General features: G+C 38.4%; 4 protein-coding genes across 5 annotated transcripts; 3 read left to right on the top strand and 1 right to left on the bottom strand.

The window, feature by feature from the left end:
• Nucleotides 1–664: 664 nt before the first annotated feature.
• Nucleotides 665–2,213, top strand: LOC144649032 (histamine N-methyltransferase-like). Its single transcript, XM_078508489.1, has one exon. The coding sequence runs from the start codon at nt 692–694 to the stop codon at nt 1,592–1,594; it is 903 nt and encodes a 300-aa protein (XP_078364615.1). The 5' UTR covers nt 665–691; the 3' UTR covers nt 1,595–2,213.
• A 2,279-nt stretch (nt 2,214–4,492) lies between these two features.
• LOC144649030 (histamine N-methyltransferase-like) lies at nt 4,493–5,959 on the top strand. The gene has a single exon (XM_078508488.1). The coding sequence runs from the start codon at nt 4,516–4,518 to the stop codon at nt 5,416–5,418; it is 903 nt and encodes a 300-aa protein (XP_078364614.1). The 5' UTR covers nt 4,493–4,515; the 3' UTR covers nt 5,419–5,959.
• Nucleotides 5,960–8,784: 2,825 nt separating this feature from the next.
• LOC144649029 (PRELI domain containing protein 3A-like) lies at nt 8,785–12,722 on the bottom strand. Its single transcript, XM_078508487.1, has 4 exons — nt 12,562–12,722; nt 10,572–10,895; nt 9,843–9,945; nt 8,785–9,634 (listed from the first exon to the last, which is right to left on the bottom strand). Exons 1-4 carry the CDS (start codon nt 12,591–12,593, stop codon nt 9,413–9,415), a joined length of 681 nt encoding a protein of 226 aa, XP_078364613.1. The 5' UTR covers nt 12,594–12,722; the 3' UTR covers nt 8,785–9,412.
• A 111-nt stretch (nt 12,723–12,833) lies between these two features.
• Nucleotides 12,834–25,597, top strand: LOC144649028 (negative elongation factor D-like). Of its 2 annotated transcripts, XM_078508485.1 has the most exons (16): nt 12,834–13,022; nt 13,140–13,252; nt 14,128–14,237; nt 15,405–15,514; nt 16,005–16,112; nt 16,588–16,740; nt 17,334–17,464; nt 18,029–18,149; nt 18,559–18,625; nt 19,318–19,430; nt 20,135–20,274; nt 20,737–20,851; nt 21,047–21,139; nt 23,603–23,743; nt 24,433–24,562; nt 25,095–25,597. In XM_078508485.1, the coding sequence occupies exons 1-16, from the start codon at nt 12,849–12,851 to the stop codon at nt 25,121–25,123; spliced, it is 1,848 nt and encodes a 615-aa protein (XP_078364611.1). In that variant the 5' UTR covers nt 12,834–12,848; the 3' UTR covers nt 25,124–25,597. The 2 variants fall into 2 exon arrangements, with proteins under 2 accessions (XP_078364611.1, XP_078364612.1); XM_078508486.1 differs by lacking the exon at nt 24,433–24,562.
• Nucleotides 25,598–26,245: the final 648 nt, after the last annotated feature.

The raw sequence follows: 26,245 nt of genomic DNA, 5'->3' as shown, positions 1-26,245 counted from the left end.
ATGCAGTGTTTTCAAGGAGGCATGTGAAAGGGGTACCTTTTTTCAATAAAAAGTATACAAAAGGGGTACCTTTTCTGTCAAAATGGTATATGAAAGGGTTAGGGGTTAGACCTTGGGGTAGCCTCCACGGGGAGATGGGGAGGTCAGTCAACCTCATCTCATTTCCGCTGGGGTACACCGTGATCCATACATGAAATACCTACTGTTAACGGCTCTCAACCCTTTCTGACTAGTAGTCTAAAGATGGGCCGATACAAGTTTTTCAAAACGATACGATATCGATACGATATTTGCCTGTTTTCTCGATATCGATATTATGACGTCATTTCCGTCCTGAGGTCATTAGCAAGTCACGTTATTTGTTTGACATTATATGTTAGCAATGAATGTTGATTTTTGCTCTTTTTGTTTCACTGTGGACTAGATCAAGGCAAGGCCAAGGCAATAGAAAAATTCAAATATTGTCAAGAAAATCAATATTTGTTTGCGCATAATTGCATTTTTAAACCTTAGGTGCTGACCATAAGACCGCAGGCTCAGGTCACGTGTGCAGTATCGAAAACGTATCGAAAGTGCAATATGTTTTGAAAGTATCGATACTCCTCAATATTGTCAAAATATCGGTGTATCGAATATTTGGTATCGAGTATCGGCCCTTCTTCACTGACTACCTGCAGTGTCTCCAAAAATTATGGATCCTTCAGCAGTAGAAGAGGCCCCAGAAGATTCATATCTCACTGCAGCGAACGCATTTGTAGACAAATCACCAGTAAAGAAAACGTTGACAGACTTTGTACAAGGGGTCACTTCTCATGTGATAACGAATATTACCAAAGATGGCCTCAAGCTAAGCCCTGTGTACCGTGTTCTTGGAGTTGGCAGTGGCCAAGGAGACAGTGACCTCAGAATTCTCTCTGCTGTTGCAACAGCGATTGGATCATCTCAGACAAAGAGACCAGTCATCCATTCTGTTATAATTGAACCAAATGAGACGCTGATGAAAGAGTTCAAGACATCCGTGTCTTCTTTACCAGAGCCACTGAAAAGTTTGGCTGATGTTTCGTTCGAATGGCATGAGATGACCTTCGAGAATTTCACTGAGTCTTTTTCCAAAATTGAGAGCTTCGACATGATTCATTTTGTTGCATCTCTGTACTACATGGACGCTGAAACATCTCTTAACAGGTGCTATCAGATGCTTTCTTGTGGTGGGGCCATATTTTGTACAGTGGGACCTGAAGACTCGTTTTTCCCAAAGCTTTCAAGAAAGCTAAGCGGTAAAGTTGACTTGGGCGCCATTCAGAAGTTTTACACTGAAGTAGATCTTGTTAATATTGCTGAGAAAAACAAGTGGAAGTACGAGGAATTATGGAGAACAAACTACAGTGTAGACATAAGTAGCTGTTTTGATGAGTCATCAAAAGTAGGCAGCTCTCTCCTCGACTTTTTAACCCACAAGCAAAAGTTTCGAGCGACGGCTGATAAAGCCTTTTACAAAGAGGTAGTGGATTTTTTGAATGAAGAATCCAGCACTGATGACTACGGGAGGAAATTTATTCAGCCAGTAATTACTGCAGTTGTAATTTACAAATAGCAATGTTTATTGGCAAGGTCTTCTATAAGGGGCCTATTAAATTTTTTGTAGTGTATTTATTTGGAATAAGGCCAATATTCAACTATGATCTGACTGAGGGGAAGGTGGGAATGTAGCCATAATTTAAATCTTAAAGGTTTAACAAATAATTACCCAATCAAACCACATAAAACATGTTAACGACAAAAGACATGAAATTTTTGACCCCAGAAACTAGCAGAAAGCAGACAGTAAGTCAGCATTTGAAACCTGCAGGTTTCTTTTTGTTCATACACACAAATTGTGAACAATACAAATGTATTCCGTGCACTCTTCAAATCACTGAAAGTTACACAAGAGTGTAAAGGTAAGCCTGTATTGCCACGCACACAGCCGTACAAAAGTTGTAAGTTTAAAGAGAATATAATGGAGTGTAAATGTTTTTTTTTTACCAAACAAAAGAGTTGTTGCCAAGTTTGAAATTGTTTACCGTGAACAAAGTCAAGTACACTGTAGGTGTGTAGATAATGCAAACCAGGTTTGCAATTATCACAAGTTTCTTTCTCTTTTTGTAATTTTGTTAATGTAGAATACATAAAAAAATTCACACTGTTTTATTTTTGATTAAACTGGTTATCAAGATCAAGATCTCTGTTTTATATTTCAATAGTCGAAAATACCTTAGGTTACTATTTTTAGCGGCTTCTAATTTAAGCGATTTTTTCAGAGCAAGATTTAGCGACTGTTTAATTTAGCGATTTTCCGAAAAATTTAAAAGTTAGTAATATTATGTAAATACATAAAGCTAAAATGGAAATAAATGTTAAGTAAAAGAACAAACCCACTTGAAATTGAGCGAACAATCGCATTGCCAGAAAGAAATATTTACCGGCATCTATTTTTAAAAGAATTTTTCAAGTCGACTATGCTTATTTTGTTCCCCTTTGGGGTGGGAGGGGAGATACTTAAATTTTAACGGGTATTAAATTTGACCGAGACAAATTTTAGCAAGCACTTAATTTAGCAATTTTAGCTGAACTCGCTAAAATCACTAAATTTATAGCCGCTAACAATAGTAACCTTAAAGTAGTTAGTTTGGGGGTGAGGTTTGAAGTCTGTTTCTATAGTAGCCACCCATGCACTCTCAGGTGTTTCCACCCTTCCCTGCATGGGCCAAAGCAGTGATCTCCAACCATACTGCCTCTGTCATTGTCTTGATTAGTCTTGTCTCTAATGAGGCCTGGTGAAGTTTTGTCTTACAGAGTGGTGATCCATTGCTTTTTGCTCAGGCAGACATGTGGTGGGGACAGGGGGGCAGGATCCCGGGAGAAAAGAGGCGGGAAACGGGAGAAGAGAGGGCTGGAAGTGGGATTCCTAAGGTGGCGGGAACTGGGAGAAATCGGGTAAAATTTTGCAACATAATATTTTCATTATATTTGCAATAGATATGGGAAAAAGAGGAGAGAACAGCTACAGAAAGGGGCGGGAGGCAGGAGTAAAAAATATGGGAAGCGGGAGTAAAAGGCAGGGGAGGCACGAGGTTCAGACCCCCTGTTCCCCTCCACAGACAATGCTCAGGCATTTCTTAACTTGCTGGGTCTTTCAGGGACAGCAGAACATTTTTCCCATAATTTGTGGGGGGCTCACTAGTGACCTGAAGTGGGGGTTTAAGAAACTCTTTTCTAAGAAGTCTTCATTTTTTTGGATTTTTTTTTTTGGGTGGGGGTGGGCTTAAGCTCCTCCAGCTCCACCACCCCTGTCTATTGATTTGCATCTGGCCTGATCAATCAGAAGTACTATTACCGTTGACAACATGCCCAGTGTATGCCAGTTACCTAATTAAAAGCCCTGTGGCAAGGTGAGTCTTAGTCTGGTCTCAGTGACCGGAATTTGCCTCATTATTATTCAACATATGCGTGCGCTGCCCAAATATGGTCAAAATGTTAACCATATCTGTTATTCGTACATAACAGATACCCTGCGATATTCATAGGTTGCGAAGATTCGTCTGAAATCATGTAAAGCGCTGCATAATTAATTACAGTTTTTCTATGTGCAAGATGTGTTTCGTTGACAATTTGTTGAATAATAAATCAATGATCCTGCTCAATCTTGCGGAATATCGTCTGATTTTAGCCAACTCGGCCTACGGCCACGGTGGCTAAGTATCAGGCGATATTCCGCGCAATTTCGCAGGATAATTGTTAATTATTTGTCTCACCTGCATCTGCCCCCCATGAATACACTTTGCGATAGGAGCCTCATGTATGGGATCATAGAGTGTATCCAATTATACCATAACACACTTGGTTTACCCTGCCTAGCTTACCCTCCTTTACCATAAATATTTTGCCCATATTCACCATATCATATGTTCACACTATTTTACCTACGTTTACCATATCACCTACGGTCACTTTTGTTGGACCCAAAACCGTGGGCAACACTGTGGTCCCATACATGAAGTATTTAGTTCAGACCCGTCTCCAATGTAAGGATGGGCCGATACAGGTTTTTCAAAACGATACGATATTTGCCTTTTTTCTCGATATCCATATCGATATTATGACGTCATTTCCGTCCTTACGTCACGTGATTTGTTTGACCATATAAAGGAAAGTCCTGGAATTATAAATGTGGCTTTTGGTCTTTTGGTTTCACTGTTGATTCAGCAATGTGTGGACACAAGTCGAGGAAAGAAAAATTCAAATATTGACAAGAACATCAATATTTTGAGCAAAATTGCGTTTTTAAACCTCAGGTGCTGACCAGAAGACCGCAGGCTCGGGTCACGTGTGCAGTATCGAAAACATATCAAAGTGCGATATTTTTCGACAGTATCGATACTTTTCAAAATTGTCAAAATATCAGGGTATCGAATATTTGGTATCGAGTATCCGCCCATCCTTACTCCAACGACTCGAGCCCAAACTGCAATTACAATGGCTGTGAAGGAGACTATGGACCATTCAGATCCATATCTCACTGCATTGAACTCATTCATTTATAACAAAGGACCAGCGAAAATGTTGACAGACTTTGTACAGGGGATCGCTACTCATGTGATGGCGAATATTGCAAAACAAGGCCTTAAGCTCAGCCCTGCAGTGTACCGTGTTCTTGGAGTTGGCAGTGGGCAAGGAGACAGTGACCTTAGAATCCTCTCTGCTGTTGCAACAGCGATTGGATCATCTCAGACAAAGAGACCAGCCATCCATTCTGTTATAATTGAACCAAATGAGACGCTGATGAAAGAGTTCAAGACATCCGTGTCTTCTTTACCAGAGCCACTGAAAAGTTTGGCTTATGTTTCGTTCGAATGGCATCAGATGACCTTCGAGAAGTTCACTGAGTCCTTTCCTAAAATTGAGAGCTTCGACATGATTCATTTTGTTGCATCTCTGTACTACATGGACGCTAAAACATCTCTTAACAGGTGCTATCAGATGCTTTCTTGTGGTGGGGCCATATTTTGTACAGTGGGACCTGAAGACTCGTTTTTCCCAAAGCTTTCAAGAAAGCTAAACGAGAAGGTTGATTTAGGCGCCATTCATAAGCTTTACACTGAAGTAGATCTTGTTAATATTGCCGAGAAAAACAACTGGAAGTACGAGGAATTGTGGAGAACACATTGCACTGTAGACATAAGCAGCTGTTTTGATGAGTCATCAAAAGAAGGCAGCTCTCTTCTCGACTTTTTAACCCATAAGCAAGAGTTTCGGACCACGGCTGATAAAGCCTTTTATAAAAAGGTAATGGATTTTTTGAATGAAGAATCCAGCACTGATGACTATGGGAGGAAATTTATTAAGCCAGAAATTACTGCAGTTGTAATTTACAAATAGCAATGATCATTGGCATGATCTTTGATGAGATTTTGCAGTGTATACAGAGATGCCAACTTAAAATAAGCGAAATCTGGGAGAAAACCAATTTTGCCTCAAAATACCTTTTCTTGACCACCGAAACAGCATTAAAAATAGAGCTCCACCAAATCATCCACAAAAATGTGTGTAATATTTAAACATTTTCTCCTAGAATTGGCCAAAAAGTGTTAAAACGCATATTTGCGTTCGACGAAGGAGAGCGCAAGCCTAATTCTGTTTTGCGTCCTGTGTCTTTTGAGTTGGTAGGCCTGTGCACTGTTATGCGGAATGAATCGAGCCGTAATGCGCGCGCAGGTGTATGGACTCCAAATTGGCCGCCCCGATTGATTTTTGCAGGGGCAAGTCTCGGCCGGAAAACTGGTGCGACGATATTTTAGTCTCGTTTTCGCATTGAATCGTCCCTTTTGTCGTCTTTGGTCTCTGTTCTGCACGCGTGCTTCACGAATTCGCTAGAACATTTCGTTTGGTCGCTAGATTGTGTACTTAGTAAAACTGTTTACTTTCGTTCTCGTACAAGAATCGCCTTTTCTGTCGTCTTTGGTCGCTGAACTGCGACCAGAACTGACCGTTGCTTGTGGTCAAATAGCAAATGTTCTGAGTTGTATTGCTCAGCGGCCATTGTACCACTTATTCATGGCTTGTGATCAAATAACAAACTTTCGAGTTATGTAGCTCGGCGGCTGTTGAGCCACTTGATCATTACTTGTGATCAGAACACGGCGTTATCGAGTGATGAGGCTCGCATTTGCGTTAAACATTTGCACGGTGTAGACGACATCAGAGCAGATGAAGCGATCGAATACAACCGAACCATTGTTCAGTCAGATGAAGCGATCGAATACAACCGAACCATTGTTCAGTCGAGTAAATGCGGCACCGGAAGCATTCTTTTGTATAACGTGACCAAATCACGTCGTGCACAGAGTTCTGTCCAGACTTCGATAAATGATACGCACAATAATTATGATAGTAAGCTTATAAAGAGATATGAAAGAGATGTCCGTGTTGTAGCTGGAAAGAATGGCGATAGGAGTTATTCTGTTGCTATGATCTCTACAAATGCTGAGAAATCTCAGGCTGTGAAAAAAGCAAAAAGCAACAGGAAACGAGACAGAAAACCATCTCAAATTTCTGTTCGTACAGTTACTAAATTGCTTAGAAGAAAGAAATACAGAAGTAGACTTAAAAAACTACTGAAACATAATTTCCCAAGCTCCTCACTTATTAGACATTTTTGTAGCAATTACAAGAAATGGTTTATTTTGTGTAACTCTGAACATTTTTACAGTAAATATGTTTTTTTCATAAACAAACAGAAAGAAAAAAAAAGATACAAGTATTGCACTGGTAAACAGAAAGAGTTATCAATTGACATGCTTCAAACAAAGTCTGACTTCAGTCACAATAGCGCTTTTGGTCATATTTTCCAAAGTTCAAATTTAAAAGGAGTTATGCTTCCTGCAAATGACAGTTGTAATTTGCCTTGGGTATCTCTTAATGAGAGACTTTCATTAATAAGGTTAATGCCTTATGATGTTGGTGGGAGTGGAGACTGTTTTTTTTAGGTCAGTTTCACACCAACTGTATGGAACTGCAGAGTTGCATTTTGCTGGTATTATGCGCTTGAATAATCATTCAGAATTTTATGTTGAGAGCGTTTCTGACAATAGTTGGCAAGACTACATTCAGCAAATGTCAACACCAGGAACTTGGTGTGACAATGTAATTATCCAGGCAGTAAGTATTTTTAGTTGAAAGCAAATTCTGCAATATTAATTCATACTTCAATATATTGCTGTTTCAAGTTAAAAGTGCTTTCTATGGAATTCACATGTTGCTGTTTCAAATATAAAATAATGTTGTCTTTAACCTTAAAGGAACAGTGCCACAGCTGAGTTTAAGTTTGAACTTTGAACTGTGTCGTTACTTTCATACTTGTGTGTTACACATAACACACATTCAAAGACAAGCAATTGTCATTCATTCTTGGAATTAATTAAGTTATTGTTCACAGTTTATTCGCAATCAATGTTGTTAAATTATTCTTACAAACATTTCACCTTCCTCTTTTGTCCCATCACCAACAAGTTGCACAAGAAAAAGGGGAAATCTCAGTCGACACCAAAAACTACCCCTCCTTTCAAGCCTTACTCGAACGCATTCCCCTAATCGCTGATTACTACTAGTTTAAACAATTTCTTTCGTATCCGGGAGATTTGGTGACCCCTACGGGAGATTTGGCCTGTGTCCGGGAGACATAGATCGAAAGCAGAAGCATATCGAAAGGTAATGAACAAAGTAATAAAAGAATCAAATCAAAAACCATTTTTTGGGGTAGAATGTTTTTACGTAGTACACCTGGAGTATGTTTCCTGTCGTAAGCGTAAATTTTCATTCAACAGACAGGAACAAGAACTAATTACAGTCACAGAATGACTTGCTCTTATTCTAGCATGTTGCTGCTGCTATCGATCGTAGGAAAGTTTAACAATAATAAACTAAAACGCAGTTAATGGAAGCATTTTTTCAATTGAGGGGGGGGGGGGGGGGGGGCTGACTAGTGACTTGAAGAAGGGGGCTTTAGACACTTCCCCTAGTAAGTCTCTATTTTTCAGAAATATTGGGGGGGTTAAAGCCCTCCCCAGCCGCGCGGTCCCTGCTTGAGCCATATATTTTTCTACAGATGGCTGCCCAATCTCATAAGACAATGGTGGTTATTTTGGGCGGCCATGCACTTCATTTTAGTTTTATTCTTCTTTGTATTGTAAATTTAATTTAGTGTGCAAATAGTGTTACTATTGTTGTTTTTGTTGTTCAGTTTTACCCCTTGTACAATCTTTTATTTTCTGTCGCTTTATATTCATTTTCATATAATTTTACAATACTGTCAACAGAACTAAGGAAAGTACCAAATTGTACCCAAGGTAACACTCAACAAACCCATAACTCAAACATTTAGTCAGTAATTGCATAGGATCACTAGGTGTTAGAATTTTGTCATTGCAGGCGCAGTGGCCTAATGGTTAGTGCGCCGGACTTCAGATCAAGCGGTCCGGGTTCGAGCACTGGCCGGGGTCACTGTGTTGTGTTCTTGGGCAAGACACTTTACTCTCAGTGCCGCTCTCCACCCAGGTGTATAAATGGGTACTGGTGACATAATGCTGGGGGGATACCCTGCGTTGGACTAGCATCCCATTCAGGGGGGAGTAGTAATATTCCCAGCCGCTAAATGCTACAGAAACCGGGATAAGCTCTGGCAATATGGGCTGCATGGGTCGAGGCTTCCCTTATGAAAACCAGCAAATCATAACATGACAAAATAAATAAATATTCAAACTGTTTATTCACCTGGAACAATCCACTTGTTTTACAGATTCCATAATTTATATTAACCAGGCTCCACAGAAGAAATATTAAAAAAGGCTCATAAAAGATGCAACTTTCAACTTGGAAACCATTTTAATTCTCTTTCAAGAGTTCGCTGAGTTTCATAAGGATTGAGTGAAAAAAACTCACTAGAGTTCGAACATTCATTTCAATGTCTGAAAAGGAATGAACCACCAAACTATGTCCATCTGTGTCAAATCGAATAAATAATGAATCCTGATTACACCAGAGTATAAAGCACTCAGGTGTATGGTAAATAATGTTTTTCACAATATTTCCAAGTTTTGGCTCACTTTCCCTAAAAGTGCAAACTATTAACTGTTGCTTGGTTACACATGCCAGGTTTCATTATTCTTTTATTAGAGTCTCCTTGGAGACGGTCAGACCATTCTCTTGACATGAGCATCTGGAAGTATACCCCAGTACCTGACTTCTTCCATACATCTTATTACCTTAAACCAGTTTCCAGCATGGATACTCATGGCATGTAGTGCTTTCAGCTGCATTTCTTCCCACTGGAGTTTTTAATTACAGTAAATAATTTAAATTACGATGAAACACTCAATCAGCTGGAGGGCCTTGTCGACGAGGTGCCTTCACAGAAGGCCTGCGGAAATATATGAGCTTGTTCAAGTCCATGTTTTGCTTGTTCAATTTCTGTGTTTAACCTGCTCGTTGCTTGTTCAAATTCAGAATTGAGCCTGCTTGTTGCTTGTTCGATATTTGTAGCCAGGTCTTGAACTTCTCTATTGATTTTAGTAATAACATTCTCCATAGCTTGTCTTCCCTGCAATAGAAAAATCAAGTTCATTTATCAGTATACTATAATCACTACATTTTTATCTTTTATTGAAGTAGACTGTCACATATAGCATAGAACACTTCAAGTCCCAAAATTGTTCAAAAGTAATTTCAACTTTTGGAAGTTGTTTTGTGTACATATTGTTCTGTAACTCCAAATTCTTACTAAAAGAAAGATGGACTTTCGCACATACCTTTGACGCATTATTGACCATGGTGTTCTTGATAAGGCTTTCACAATAGTCTTTAAAGCTAATTCCAAAAACTTTGATTACAGCATCTTGAGTTAGTGTGGTCCTAAAACAAACAACAGTAAAAGTTAAAAAAGTGTGTCACGTTCCATTTGTATTTTTTGGCATAATGATCAAAATGCAAGTACACATGCAGTTTTTGTCACTAACGTAAAACCACAAATGACCCAAGCTCACTAGCTATAAGGGAATGAAATGACAACACTTATAAGAAGAACTGTCTTACAAAGATTAGTTTTCTAGAAAGTGAAGACACATTGGCCTTCTTTAATGGTGATCTAATGGGCTGGCTGTGCTAAAACAAACTAGATTGTCTGCTCCTCAAGGCCCTGCTTGCTTGGAGGTCCAAGTTTATTGGGAAACAACAAGAAGCTAGAGTTGCTCTTAGTTATCCCCTTGAGTAACTCTTATGCTTCTTTCCTGCTCTTCAAACTTACTGCGTGCACCTTAACTCAATAGTGCACAGCTAAAAGCATGAAACAAATGGTTTTATCAAACACTTGTGTGAGAAAAGAATTTTCACGCAAAGCGATTTGCTTTTCACACCATCGGCGCAGACTATTGGATTATGGTGCACGCTTACGTATCTTGAATTTGATTGCGCCATTTTGCTAGCTATCTATGGTTATAAATGTAATAAAAAAATTAAACCTAAAACTATTAGCAACTCACTTATTGATATCATGGTTCTGAGCGTAAGTTATTGTCTCATCTACATCCACCCAGCCTGACAATGTTACATTCCGACTTGACATTGTCATGGTTTTTTTCACTGGATCAACAACAGAGTGTTCATAAGCATAACCAAGATTACTGACTCCAATCATGTTACAGACCCATGAGGGTAAAAACCCTTCAGAGCCTACAAGTCTAGTAGTGTGTAATCGTCCTTGCTCATCTACGTGTCTATCCAAAACATCCATTGTCTTCACATTTGGATTGAGGTCATTTGGATACTTTCGCCATACTGCTTGAGTAACTCGCTCCCAGCAATGACTGAAAGAAAGCAACAACAAGAATTAGAAAAGAGATTTAACTTTGCTTTTGCTTTTTACTACTAAAACAGTCACTGGAAATCAGTTTTAAAGGAACTGTGTCACGAATTTTAGCCAAATTTCGGGGCCACGGTAGAGGGTAAGGGCATCAACATCGGGACAGATGGCAGAAGGGGGGGTAGGGGCAGTCGCCTTGGGGACAATTTGGTTGCTGGCTATAGTGTCATTGGATGGAGTATGTAGCAAACATTTTGCGGGTAGGAAAAAAACAACTCCTGACACAGCCCCTTTTAACTGTTTATCTGTGTAAATGTTATCTTGTATTTAGTCAAGAAATCTCACTCAATTTTGAGAAGTCTCGGTGGAGACAAGATGATTGGTGTAGCATCTATCTCAGTATTTTAGCTTGACAGGGGTATAAAACCCTCACATACTAAAATGATTAATCAGATTGATGCAAATCAAATCAAGTTTCTCAAATTTGTTTGTCATAAGCTCTAGGTTAACAATACTTCAATATTTTTAGTACTTGCACATAGAGGAATTACTTCTTTTTAAATGTAATATCTCAAAAATGAAAATATTGTGGCTGTTTAGAAAAGTTAAATATTGTTGAGGTATGCAAGAGGTCTTGTTAGTTATGTGCAAAAGTCAAATATTATGACTTTAAATATACCTTTCTGAATCATGCATTATTTCAAACTAGCATCAAAGAATGGTTTTCTATAACTAGACAGATTTTGCTTTGCCACTCAACTAGCCACATTCAAAACCCAGCTGTTGTGTTGTGTAACTATTATTGTTACACAACAGCTGTAAAAGTTAAAAATGGATCACTTCTATAATTTTATTTAGCTTTCTCACTGCTCAATGTAGTTGCAATAGGTCTCATAAAAAATAACATAAAATACTTTTCGCAAAATAAGGTATTCCTTTCATGATATAAAAAGTGATTACTGTACTGAACTGGCTGGGAGATGTTGGTCCACCTTGCACATTGGCAAACAAATGCAATTCTTTGTTTTACAACTCCAAATGTTCAGAAAAATATTATTAACCCCATAAAATGGAAAAACAGAGGTGGCCCGAGCAACAAAGCCCACTATTTAAACACAGAACGAGTTTACCTGGCTAATAATTACGTAACTAAGGCGACTGGGGGAGTGTTGGGTTGGTAAAATGTTGCATAAGATTTATAGTCCCTCTTGCTCGAGGTGAAGCGGATGAGAAAAGAAATTAAAACAAATTCTAGAAAACGCGGTTAAGAACATCTAGCTCTGAGAAGACTGCTAGAGTTTTCTCAAATAAAACTTGTAGCCAACAGATTACAAGAAGCTGACTAAAAGATAGCGGGAAACTCCGAGAATGGACGACCTTCTATAAATTTTGCTTTCCCAGTTTATAACGAAATGAAAGTGCGATAGCTAATTCACATCGCATCCAACATTTCAATTGTGAGATTTGAAACGAGAATTTTATCAAACAAGGTGCCTGCTTGACTTGTGATTTTCACACAATCTAGAACTAATGAATATACTAAACTCTTGAAGCAAGGTTTCCGCCATGACACGTGAATATTTTCAGCACGTGAGGACTTACAAAAAACCTGCCAAAATTAAACATCAAATTCGAGGCACACAAAAGCTGAAGACAACAATATTACTTACTTGAAAACGTGCTCTGAAGACCAAAATTTCATAATTTGTGGTGAAATATTTCATGAACTACTTTCGCACTGAAACGGACGAACGTAAATGTGCGAAGGTTTCCTACTCCCGCTTCCACGAAAAGGGGTGCAAAGTTCAATCTTACGCAATTCTCAAATTTGATTGGTTGAGGCGCTTCTAATTATGCAATTACGATATGAACATGACGCAATAATCATGACGGGGAATTTTCCAACCCAAAAATGCATGCTGGGAGATTTTTGTGCATGTTTTACATCAAGAGGATTATGGCGATGAGGCTCAGCCGCTGGTCAAAAATCAACATGGCCGTGGTCAATTCGTTTTCTGCCTTACCATTTTTATCCGCCAAAAATCCTACCTTTTCTTTAGAGCAATTTCACTCTTTTGGAGAAAAAAGGATGGACGACTATGGAGAAGATGTTGGCTGGGACGAAGCAGCTGTACGTTGAGATTTCTTTTTGTTTATCGTGTTTAATATTTGTCTCGTGTTTTTTCATTCATACATGTACAGTGACATCAAGCTTGTTTTGTTTGTTTCTGCTTTGTGATTACTTTAGCTCAGTCCATCAGATGAGAAAAGGGACAATGAAGTTGTTATACAGGAGTGCATGCATAACTTTTCAACAAAAGATTTCATCATGGAACCAGACATTTTCAACAATATCAGGAGGTATTATCTGATCTGTCAGTGTATTTATACAGAAGGTGTTGAGTTTTTTAGACTCCAAGATAATCAGCAAAGTCAATAGAAACCGAAATTAAGTGGTCTAATAACTCAGTGACTGACTTGTTTAATGAAGAAGAAGGAAACCTGCCCATTTGTTGGGCTCCTTTTTTGAGCACCAGACACAAATAAGAGCACTGTCATTGACTACATGTAATTGTTTTGTGAGTCACTGTATTTTTTCAGTATTGTTTGTTGTCTTTTGTTTCTGTTATTTTTCATCATCTGTGTCTGGTACAGGAAATTTTTAATATTATATACCCCAGTCTCCCACTCTGCCCCCTCCCCCACTCTCACATCTTATCTCCTCTAATGGCAACCCCCCCCCCCACCTCCAATGAAAACATCAATGTTTCGTCGCTTGAAACTAAATGGAACACATGCTGCTAAAACATGATCTAATTGGGTATTAAACATGGGCATGATTGGTCTCAAACATTTGAAGTTTAGCAGACCGTAACAGGAACTTTCGCACTCAACATGCTCACCATAAACAGTGAGTTTGGGCGAAACTTTACACTAGAAGTGATTCAAGTGAACCCGCAAATGCATATCAACACAGATCAGGATCAATTTTTCAGAAGAAGTCTCAACCAATTTTTTCTGCCATTTTGCATCCAGATACAATATGTTAAACTTAAAAGTTGCTGTTACGGTCTGCCAAACTTCAAACGTTTGAAGACTAATCATGCCATGCACATTTAATTCATGTTTTGGCAGCATGTGTTCTCGCTTAGATGCAAGGGAGAGTAGATTAAACAGGATAATGGGAGTATGTTGACATCAATTTAATGAAAAATTTGCTACAATAATTATTATAGATATTACCAAGCAGGAGGAATGCATGAAGAAATGGTGAAGCTGTTGTCAGATAATTATACTGGAATAGCTCAAAGTACAAACCTCTTGGCTAACTGGTTGATTGTAACAGGTAAGCTTGCTCTTAATCTAATAATGTAAAATAATATTCTTAAGTTTTAATTTCAGTTTTTTTTTTTTTTTTGGTCAGTGCATTGAATTCCAGATCAAGTGGTTTGGGCTTGAGTCCTGGCTGGGGTTATTGTGTTCTGTTCTTAAGGTCATTGCCCTGTATTGCATTGCGCATCCTTACTGCCCAGAATTTTACGCACAATTACCGTGCGCACATAAACAAAATGGCGGCTTTTTTCTATTTGGCTTAGTCCGCGAGAGAAGTAAATTGTCGCTTTCTCGTAAACGAGTCTGGTGACCTATCAATTTTTCCTCATATTTTGGGTGTAGCAATAAATTCTTTCTGTAAAATGAAAACAGATCAATTCTTGTGTTTGAAAAATAAATTATCGCTAAAAACGTGTACTTTGCTAGTACTCGCAGAGGAATTTTAAAGGAATTACCGTAATGATTTGATTTAGCGCCCTCCTTCCAATAAGCGCCCCATTCCGAATAAGCAACCCGCTTCAAATTCGTTTTTGTCAATAAGCGCTCCTATTCCAATAAGCGCCCCCATTCTAATAAGCGCCCCCATTCTTATAAGTGCCCCTATTCTAATCAGTGCCCCTATTGTGGATAACTGCCCCTACTAAAGTCATCGACGTCAAAAAGATAAACTCGTGAACATTCACTGTTATTACTGTACATGTATTTACTGCTAAAATGAACAGTTCTTTTAAAAGTAACTGAACTTTCATTAATTTGTCACTGTTACAGGTTCTGTTATTGTTTGTTATTTTAATATTTATTAAAGTTTTGGTTTGAACATTTGGTTGTTTCTCAAAAAATTAAATAAGCGCCATGTCCCGAATAAGCACCCTGTCTCGAATAAGCGCCCTTCCTTGAGGTGCCAAAAACGGCGCAAATCAAATCATTACGGTATATGGAGTATACAAGGTCTTCCCGCTCCTAAACGAATCTGGTGACCCCCCTTTTTTATTTCAAAATTTAAGTTCCCATAAAGTAAGTTTGGTTAAAAATCTAGAAAAAATCACTCTTGTTCAGTTCTATTTCAGGGTAATGATCTTAACCGAGACACTTTACATGCACAGCGTCCATTTTACCTTATCATTTTAACTTTACCTATACTTAATTCAATCTGAAAACAATTTTTTGTTGCCTTTTACAGGAGCTAAGGTAGCAGATGTTGAACAGATGGTTGAAAATCACCTGGAAACTCTCATTATTAAGCACTTTGATCCCAAGAAAGCTGACTCGATCTTTTCAGCCGAGGGAGAGGTAAAGTCTCATTATTCCTAGACAACCAAGTATCATTTATGCAACTAGTTAAACCAGGATTAAAAAACATTGGCAGTAAGTATTACTGAGGGGGGTAGGTTAAGTCTTAATATTTCCAGACAACCAAGTCTCTTTGATTAAACAAGTTTAACCAGGATTACAAAACATTGGCAGTAAATATTATTGATATGCATGCTAATATGTCATACTATGGACCTCAGAGGCCTGAGGTGAAAATCCTGACCATTGTCTTTACATTTGTTCTTGGGAAAGAATCTTTACTCTCACAAAACATCACTTCACCTGGGGAACAAATGCTTAGAAAGACAACTTCTAACTAAAAGTAATTTATATCAACAAATTAAAATGAAATGAGATGTATGCTACATGAATTATGCTGTAGAAATCATTAAGCATGTCAATGAGTGCATTTTTAAATTTTAGAAATTTTAATAGACTAACTTGGATTTCCTTTTTGTTTTGTTAACAGACACCACAATGGTTAGAAGATATGATTGTTCACCAGACATGGCGTTCTATGTTTTACAAGCTGGCTGAGCATTATCCAGACTGTCTGATGCTCAATTTTACTATTAAGGTATGATGATATAGCAACCCTTCAAGTTAAGACCATTTTAGTCACCATGGCTACTAAAATATTGGAGCTGGCAACTAAATTGGAACCAAAGTCGCCAGCCTGGCGACTAAAATTGAGAAGAAGGATTGAAGCGTGAGCTTAATTTAGCAACTAAAATTTTCATTGGCAACCAAACTTGAGCAGTCGGTGGCCAATAAACTTGGAGGGTTGTAAAGTCAACATTTTTATGCTTGGATAATAAGGTAAACACTGCTGTAGGTAAACAAATACAATAATGATGATGATGACAATGATAATGATGATGATGGGTGATGATGATGATTATGATGACGACAACTTTATGACAGTATTTGATGCTCGGAACAAATGGAGTAATAGCTAATACTAAACAAGTTACGCATTCTGCATGTGCATAAACGATCTTTAAATCTAACTGAAATGATTGACTGATTGTTTGTGGTACCTTTATTGTCAGTTAATTTCAGATGCAGGATATCAAGGGGAGATCACCAGTGTGTCCACAGCCTGTCATCAGATTGAAGTGTTTTCTCGAGTGCTCAAGACTTCAGCTTGTACATTTCTAGAGGAAGGGGAACAGACAATTGACAGCAACCTGCCAGAATTTTCTGTAAGTCTGTAGAATTTGTAGCGATTTGTCTCTACCATAAGCTATGGCCGTGAACTGTAGAAATGCTCCTACATGTAATTGTTAGGAAAGTTGTAGTAAGAAGATAATTTCAAATGTAGATTATGGTGTTTCAACAAGTTACTGTAAGTCTTCATCACGTGATAATAGGGTTGTTTAATGACTCCTCACCTTACATGTTAGTAGCATGATGCTCTGCTGTGGCTTATAAAAATTTAATTTTTTGTTACCGGTATGTTGAATTATTTTATGAGGCATTTTAATGGCAAAGCTAATAAAAACATTTGTACAATACAACAGTGCAATATAATAGTATATTTACCAACACGACAAAGAGGGGCAAAAAGCTTGTTAGAACATGTGCGTGAAAAGAATATACAGTGTACTCTATCTAAATAAAATGATAGCAGCAGCGATATTATTAATAGTAATAGTCAATTGCTATAGGCTTGCAACCTTCACTTTATACATTGAGAATAATTTTGGTTTATGTTGAAGATAAACTTGAGTAAAATTATGTACATTTATTTGAGTAAAGACAACTTTTCATTTATTTTAATTCTATTTTTCACCAGAGAATGGTTTGCTATGGACAGCATACATACCTGTATGCACAGTGCTTATTAAATTATATTGCTCAAGACACAGATGGAGGAACTAAACTTAAGAGACTCAGTCAAGAACTTCAAAAGAAAGCAGTTGAAAGGTGAAACAGTTCTAAAGATGTAATTCTGAATTGAAGCTTACATGTTAAATTTAGTCTATGTAATGAAAATTGTGGTAAAAGTAAAGAACACTGAGCTCCCAGGAAAACCTGTTAGCGAACTTTTAGCCAACAGTCCACTGATAAGTGGCCACCTGTCAAACAATTATTGTTGGCCGACAGTTGGTGAGATGTTGGCAAGTTGTCAGTAGTCTGTTTCCAGCAAAAGAAATTGGTAGTACTAGTAAAAAATAACATAACATACAATAAAAGGTCTGCACTTAATTATATAAGGCAATACAAACTTTATTGTTTATTGACATTTTAAAGGCCAAGAAAACATATGCCTGATGGTAAACTGTTGGCCAATAATCTATATCACTGACAGTCTGATGTGGGAGTTATTGTTCTCAAATGCCAAAATTGAAATGCTTTGACAGGTTTTTTCCCAGCTCTTTTGTAGCTGGAAACAACTTTATTGCTATTAATGTTCACATCTAATGTTCAAAGAAATTTAAGTGTTTTTGTGTTTGTACAGTTTCAAGTATGTTTTTAAACTTGTTGCAGTGGACATGAAGTGACAGAGATCACTCTGTCGTTGAATGGTGCCGCAGAATACCCCAGAGCATGTGCAGCTCTTTCCTCCATGTTGGGAAAAAACTCCCTTAATCCAGGAGACATCACAGTGGTAAGCTGACAGAACAATATTTAAATTGGCATTGTCACACTATCCTTTGCTCCAAACTGTTACAATACAATATTATTGGTCTGCTAAATGATGTCATTAAGATTTGGCCATAATATTATAAGACCTGTCAAGGGAACATGCAAACTATAAGATTTTATTCCCTTATTCAATGGAAAGAATTGATTTATAGACTGAAACTATTGCCAGAAAGCAATGATTTTTTTAAGGAATGTCAATTTGCAAAGTCTTATATTTTGAGAGTCTAAATACATCTTCTCCAAGCTTCTATGATCTAGGAACATATTAAAGTTTAACTTTATAGAAATCCTGTTATTTATTAATCAATGACTGTTTTCTTAAGGCAGCTAATTGGTACTTTGTATAATTTCTTTGTCTTACCATACAACAGCTACACAAGTTATTCAGCAGTTCCCAGGCTCCTCCTTGTGCCATTATCAGAGTTCCTCAGTTTCTCGGTCAGTGACAATTCTAATTTCAAAGTTCGATTTGCTCAATCCAGTTTCTTATGCAGTTAGTACATGTATAAAATGAGATTTATATAAATCAGCAATCCAGAAGGACTTTTAATAAGTGCATGCAGATCTAGTATGGTAGGTAAGGTAGAGTCTGCATTCAAGCCTAGTGGCCCTTACTGCCAAAGCTTATCCTGGTTTCCATAGTATTTAGTGACTAGGATTATTTTTACTCCCCCCTGGATGGGAGTACACTTCAGGATTACCCCAGCATTAAATTTGCTGGTACCCATTTATACTCCTAGCCTGTGAAGAGCAGTGCTATGAGAGTAAGTAAGGTGTCTTGCTCAAGAACACAACATGCTGTACCCCATCAGGGCTCAAACTTGGATGGCTGTATCTGGAGTCCAGGGCACTAATCATTAGGCCGCCATGCCTCCTTATGCAATCTAGTACTAGTTTGTTTAATTTACTCCTTAATTTGGGTTAATTCCCATGTTTCAACAAAAGAGTCACTTGCTGTTACTTTCTTGTGGGAGATCACACATGCAAAGTACTTACTAACTAATATATGAGAACCTTTGAGATACACAATGGGTCTCTTTAGGTACTCCACAAGCTTGTCCAAATTAACCGTTGCATTTGCATGGCATGGTCATTTCAAACTGTTCAAGCGTTACTCTTCTTTCATTTAGAACTTCTACTGGAAGCTTTGTTTAAACCTGGCCAACACTTGAATCCTGAGCACAAGTTCAAATATGTTTACCTTCTGGCCTATGCCGCATCTGTCCATGAAACATGGATTGAGGTAAGATAAGGGGAACATATTAAACATTTGTTTAAAAACAAATAAAACCAGAAACCCATTAAAGGGTTAAAACGGGTAACACCCTATGATTCGTACAAGGGTTCGTACAAAGTGTTTGCACATTTGTTTCCATTAAGTGCACTGTACCATGATTATTTGGAAAATCACCATAAAAATTAACCAATCAAAATTGCAATATTAGGATTAAATTTACAGTGTGCGCTTGCTCGCACTCAATTGTGCAATCTGTTTTTGAACAAGCTTGGTTGAATAAAGTTAAATTTGGCTAAATTCCCCTTTTTGTCGTTGTTAAGTAGTCTGGAGAACTTCACTTGGATACACGAATTTCTTTAGTTTCTGTAAGAACTTTACGGCACTTAGGTCAGGGGGGGGGGGGGGGGGGGGGGGGGGGGGGGTTCCCCGGCAGGCCAAAACAAAGAACCCGAGGAGAAGAATTACTTTACTTTACTTTTAGAATTCAAGTAACTCACCGCAAAACCCGAAATGTTGCATATGTCAATATGTGTGTAAAGCATTTGGTACACATTTCGTGTTACCAAACATAGTACTTGGCAAAACTGAATATTCAAATGCTGTGAATGAGCATTACACGTTTCAACCCTTATGAGTTTCTCAGGACAAAACTCAATGAGCAAAGTTTGTGTTATAAATATTTTTATGTTATTAAAATTCTTGATTTTCAGAATGAACGCACAATGCTCAACAGAGATGAGCTTAAAACAACTTCGCAAGCGATAGATAAGATACACTTACTATGTGTACAGGAAACCAAGAAAGGCTCACAGTTGCTAGCTGAAGTGGGTGTCCTGTTCCAGTGCATAAGGTAAGAGCTTAACTTAGAGGTACTCTACAGTCTTTGTTTCTGGGCAAAACATATTTACCGGAAAAAAAAAAAAAAAAAAAGAAGAGAAAAAGAAAAAAAAAAAAAAAAAAAAAAAAAAAAAAAAAAAAAAAAAAAAAGAAATAAAAAAAAAAATTTTAAAAAAATTGGGACTCTCTGTATTTAATTTCAAACTCTCTGCACACATTGCGGGCCTTATGATGCTAGAAAAAAATTATCCCCATGCTCGGTATATGGTCTCGTGGTGGCATATCTGACTTGGTCCTTGTCTTGCTTTGTTTTCCCTTTAGTTCTCCAAATCAGGCTTCCTCTAAATCATAAGCTCTAGCGCCCCACAGCCTGTGATATCGTACTCTATACATTGCACTCAAATTACTCAGAAGCTAATGAAAATAAAAGTATTATGAGTTTGCGAGTTCCACTTTGTTTCTTATTTTTGTACAGGTTTCCTGTGGTAGCCATGGGCTTGCTAAAGTGGGTTGACTGTACCGTGTGTGATCCATCATTCTTTAAGCTTCTCACAGACTCAACACCAGTCCACTTGGCTCTACTTGATGAGGTATGTGATATATTGGAAGAGTAGGTTTGGACACCCTCCCCTCCCTTCCCTTCCACTCTCTCCTCCTCCACCACTTTTCCGTCTCCTCCTCCTCCTCCTCCTCCTCCTCCTCCTCCTCCTTCTCCTCTTCCTTCTTGTTCACCTCCTGTGCACACTTCCTCACAATCATTTTATTTCTCTCTTCATTTCCTTCAGATTAGCTCTTGCCATGCACTACAACATCGCCTGGTGCTTAATGTGCTGATCCGTTTATTTGAGTCTCCTACACCTCTGGACACCTTAGTAGAGGTGAGGGTCTTTTTAAATGCTTCTATTTTTTGTTCTGTTTTGTCGTAGCACCATAGATGTGAAAGCAAAGAGTCACAGGCTTGTGATGTGATTAGGTGATGCATACAGATCTGATTATTAAGATGGTCACTCAAAATTTGAGCAATGAGTGCAAATACAAACTTTCATAGCACAAACATTGTGTGCATTTCACTGTACTCCCCCCTATACAGATTGTCAAACTCAGACAAACACATGTGTTTTGGTTGAGCGGAAACATCATTTAACTATAATTTGGAGACTCAATTCTTGTTCTCTCACAGGTCAGTTGAAAGCTAAATGATAGGTTCTAATTGTTTACTTGCCCATGCTACAAGGTCTTTTTGGTAACTTTATTTTGCCTTTATTGCTTGAATATTCAGGGAAACCATCTAAAACCGAATTGATTGCTAGGCTAAGACTTATTGGCCAATATCTTGTCTGGCAGAACAAGTCTTTCTTATGGCCAGGACGAGAATGAAAGAAAGTAACAGCCAATAATTTTGCTGTCGTACCAGCCTTGCTATCAATTTGGTTAAGTTTTCACTTCAAGTGAAATCTGATACGTGCACTGCCCTCTGCATCCAAAAGGTTTGGGGTTTTTAGATCCCATTAATATTAATCGGAAGTTGCCTACATGATAAAGAAAAATTCAGGGAGTATTTAGAATGTCGAGACTTTTCACGGTTCCCTTTTTGTAAACTTTATTTTCTGAGTCGACCTAGAAAGTAAAGCACATATTGACTGGTAATTGGTTTAATATGTTTAATGCTACTGACGCGCTTTCAATGCTACTGACGCGCTTTTAATGCTACTACGCCTTTCACAAAAGAGGCATTGTACTGTTTCTTAGAACTGACCTCCGTGATGCTCGGGCAAGACGAAGCCTAGAGTGCTTCACCTGTTCTGTTCTAAGTTTTGGCTGAGAACTTGTAGCTTTCACCCTCTTCTGATTTTCATTTTGCATTCCTAAGTCGTGCTTTACATTGAATTTTCCTAAAGCCCCGCACCCCTTTGCTTTACTAACCACAAATGTTCCATGTGATTGATGGGAATTGGCAGTCGTGGACAAAGTCACTTTTGCTTCTTTGGTATGCCTGTCCCAGATGGGACCTTCCAGTCGAGAGTTTGACAACCCTGTCTGTAATGTATCCTCCTGTACTAGTCTTGTTTCATTTGCAGAGTTTAATGTTGTAGCAGTGCCTGTTGAGATATCAAGGTGTACTGGTGATGGGAATTTGCTTGCTTGAGTTTCTCCTGTCTCTAAAGTTGCTGTCACAGGGAGGTGCTTCTCTGGTATCCCTGTGGTGGTGCAGGGAATAACTAAAGTACCTGCGTGAGACTTTTCTTCCGATACTCCTGACCTATCAGATATCGACATGTTAGTTCGTTTAAATACTTCTACATTTTCCTTTGTACTGTCACATGAGACAGCATTTAAAATTGAAAGAGGGCAAACTTGTGGACGACAACTTCCTTTTACTTTCCTGCTTTCATAGTCTTCCCTGTCTGCGCGTAAATTGCAATTAAAGGTGTTCTCTTGTCTTGGATCCCAGTCTCTCCCCTGTCCTCCATGGTCCTCTAAATCAAGCGTGGATATTTCTTCTCCGCTGCAGACATCTCTCTTGTCATGTTTGCCTTCAGCATCAGAACGTTCATGCAATAGAGCTTCATATTCCTTGATATTTGCTGTATCTTTGTCTACTTTCCAAATTATTTCCTGTGTAATCCACTGCTTTGTGATCAGTCGAGGTGTACTCTCTTCCTTATTTTCTTTTGTATTTAGGCTCCGTTTAAATTGACTTTCTTCTTTTGTCTGTAGCTTTTTCTTTGTTTCACTTGTCTTCTTGAAGGAACTAAACTTCTCTGAACTCTTTGCGGAGCTATAAAAATCTGTGTCTAGTGCCAGCTTAGCCCTAGAATAGTTTGTTTCTTTATGAAGTCGAGATTTTATACGCGCGTCGTCATTTTGACGAGAATTTTCATCGTTAAGCGCGACTTGCCGGGTCTTCTTTCCGCTGTAAAATCCATCGAGCACCAGCGAACACGCGTCGTGGAACAAACGGAGGATAAGGCTCCAGAAGAAACAAACGAGAATCTCTGTGACAGCATAAGTGAGGAAAGGAAATAAAAGGACGATTTCTACCGCGAGATTAAAAATGCTTCTCCTCCGAACTCGCGGATCCATATGCCTTGAAAACTGATGCTAGTCGTTTGTGACGTCATTTTGTGAGTTGGCGCGCGCTGTCGCGAAGTGCGCGCGTGCACTTTGCGTGATTGCTTGTGTTGTGCGCATCTTTAACTTGTGTTTGCTTTTTTTCGCTGTTTTCTTGTCTTTAATACGTTGGTAAATGGAAGCGTCTACATATTGTACTTAAAATTAAAACATGCATTAGCTATTCTGATGTATTCCCGGTTATTAACATTGTTTCGCGTCAATTGCAGCTCGAGTTTAAGAAAACAGTTTTGGATCGAATGATTCATCTTTTGAGCCGAGGATATGTGGTACCAGTGATCAGCTACATTAACAGCTGTCTGGAAAAACAGAACACAGACAACTCTCTCATAAGACATTTCGTGACTGAGGTAAGTGAAGTAGTTCCTGCATGATTGACAATTAAATATTTGGCAAATTTCCGTCGGCGCAATTGGCAGTTCGTAACAGAATTTTTTAAAACTTTTATTGTACAATCACGAAAACGCATGAGCAATTCTTGGACACTTTTGGCTATAATGATGCTAATTTGTTCCCCTAATGTTTCAAAACCGTTCTAATGGCAACTAAAATGCCATTTACAGAACACTAGAGTTAACGCTAGCTGCACTTATCTCTGTGTCATTTTGTAGCGGTGAAGTGTTATTTATTCTCCCTAATTCCTTGGCCCGGTGCTGCGGAGGATCTTGAAAAATTCTTTTAAAAATAGGAACAAAACTGTTACAAATGTGATGAAGAATGCCAGTAACTTTTTTTTTTCTGGCAATGCAAATGTTCGCTCAATTTCAAGTGAGTTTTAATTTACACGATATCACTAACTTTTTAAAAAAAATTTGGAAATCGCTTAATTAAATAGTCGCTAAATCTTGCTCTGAAAAAATCGATAAAATTAGTAGCCGCTAAAAATAACGAGAACAGTGGACGACATCGAATATGCAGTCGTAATTTTTCCTGAACTTGAGATTAATTTTACTTCTAAATACTGCGAGATTTCTACGCATACCTTGATAAGAGGGCAAATAACTCAGTCTTTTGGTTTTGACGTTTTTACTCTCCCTAGGTCTTAGAAATGATTGCTCCTCCGTACTCGAACGAGTTCGTCCAGCTTTTCCTTCCCATCGTCCGTAACGAGGAAATCACTGGGAGACTGCGTAATGCTGATCGCACGGATGACGTGTCGCTGTTTTTAGGTGGAAGGAGCTACTGTTTTAGATTAAAGGGGATATGTCACGCAATTTTAGGCAATTTCGGCACTGACCAACTGGTCATAGAATTAACTGAAATATCACAATAACGGCTTAAAACTGTAGAAAAACCCAAAACAAAATTCGAGAAGATTAAAACGGATCGCGTTCGGTTAAACTTGAAAAACGTCGGCCCGACTTTTTTCAAGTTTATCTCAATTTATATGAAAGTGTCATTTACAATGCTCGAAAATCATCCTTATTTGTTATGTGGCCGTGATTTTGCCAACAAATAACTTTTGTTCTGCCAATTTGAAGTTTACAGCTCTTAATTAACGAAAATAAATAGAATTACCCAAAATACTGTTTTCTAGCCCCTTTAACCTAAGTCAAAAATCAAGAACAGTTAAAAATAAAAGTAATCGCCATTGATAACTTGTGCCGCATAATTCTCAAAACCAACTCAGTGTAAAGGAATTCAATATTTTACTAGTTCTTACATTAAATAATTTTCTCAATTCTCTCCCTTTTCACACAGGTCACTGTGCTCAACAGGCGGCAGTCTAGAACAAAAGATTTGAGGCCGCGCTGTGAATTAAACACGCTGTTTATCTTAAAAGTAAAGTTGCTTTAAAGGAGTGGCGGTCGGTAGACCTCAGATTTGAACGACGGCTTAGTCTGGAGGCCTGGAAACAAACACTCAGCCCACGTGACCTGACTGACAGCTGAAGCCAAGAAGCAGCAAGTTTGTGTAGTTTGTCTGTAAAAAGAACAAAGCGGAGAAGAGTATTATATAAAATGTAAATATTTTACACGGTTGATTTGTATGGTGCCCGTCGATGTTGTCCTTTTCGATGGAAGGGAATATGCGGAAAGTAACTTACACTGGTAAGGGTCATAAGATGATAAATTGTACATAAGCGTTAATAAACATTATAAGTGAGAGAACAGTAAAACATTTTTTGAGGATAAACGAATATTGATTGAGCTGATTTCGTATTAAAGAAAGATTCATGCTATGTAGCGTGACGTCAAGCTGACTGGTGTCCAGTGCCCATGGTATTTCTGATTGGAAAGAAGAATCCGAAACTACTGGAGATTATCTGGCTAAGTTCACAGACTTTTGCATTTTAAATGAACAAAATTAATGTCACGAAATAAAATGCCGAGGCCCCTCGACGCTTTCGTAAATTCTACCGAAAAGGGACAAACGACTTCAAATGCAGGGCTAGGACGACAAAAATGAAGATAGGCAGGCTTTTAAATGGCCAAAATTCGGCTAGCAGTACTAGCTTTCTACAGGGCCAGAGTAGGAGGCTTTACAAAATTTAACTTCAGATAAGCGTCTTAAGTGGACTAGACAGCTGCCCACAGACCTTTCTTTTCCTCGCTGCGACGAAAAAGTTATGCAATATGCAGGAAGCAAAGGAGATGTTTGCACGCAGACTACCAACAGACTGCATATCATGTCGCAGCTGCCCAGCACTCGACATCGGGAAAGTGGATGTATGCTGAGAAGGAACCCGCCTGGTCCCGTTGCCTAACATTTCAACACGCCTAGACACCAGATAGATGACATGAAAGTTCGCAGCATAGTCCGCATTTTATCATGGAGAAAATGCGCCTGATCTCCCCTCCACCATCCCAAAGCCGCACGGGTTAAACGCAGCGCTCTTTGAGTCTCTCCTG

The sequence above is a fragment of the Oculina patagonica genome, chromosome 4 (assembly GCF_052425735.1).
Source record: "Oculina patagonica isolate OP01 chromosome 4, crgOcupat, whole genome shotgun sequence".
Lineage (NCBI taxonomy): Eukaryota > Metazoa > Cnidaria > Anthozoa > Scleractinia > Oculinidae > Oculina > Oculina patagonica.
Note: the sequence above shows the minus strand (reverse complement) of the source record. Positions and strands in the feature narration are given on the sequence as shown.

Excerpts from the sequence above, each read along its gene's own strand:
- LOC144649032 (XM_078508489.1), top strand. The coding sequence starts at position 692 with ATGGATCCTTCAGCAGTAGAAGAGGCCCCAGAAGATTCATATCTCACT.
- LOC144649030 (XM_078508488.1), top strand. The coding sequence starts at position 4,516 with ATGGCTGTGAAGGAGACTATGGACCATTCAGATCCATATCTCACTGCA.
- LOC144649029 (XM_078508487.1), bottom strand. The coding sequence starts at position 12,593 with ATGAAATTTTGGTCTTCAGAGCACGTTTTCAA. Across the intron at positions 10,896-12,561 it reads TCTTCAGAGCACGTTTTCAA|TCATTGCTGGGAGCGAGTTA; the intron begins GTAAGTAATATT and ends GCTTTCTTTCAG. Across the intron at positions 9,946-10,571 it reads CAGAACCATGATATCAATAA|GACCACACTAACTCAAGATG; the intron begins GTGAGTTGCTAA and ends TGTTTGTTTTAG.
- LOC144649028 (XM_078508485.1), top strand. The coding sequence starts at position 12,849 with ATGGCGATGAGGCTCAGCCGCTGGTCAAAAATCAACATGGCCGTGGTC. Across the intron at positions 17,465-18,028 it reads CAAAAGAAAGCAGTTGAAAG|TGGACATGAAGTGACAGAGA; the intron begins GTGAAACAGTTC and ends AACTTGTTGCAG. Across the intron at positions 20,852-21,046 it reads ACTTGGCTCTACTTGATGAG|ATTAGCTCTTGCCATGCACT; the intron begins GTATGTGATATA and ends CATTTCCTTCAG.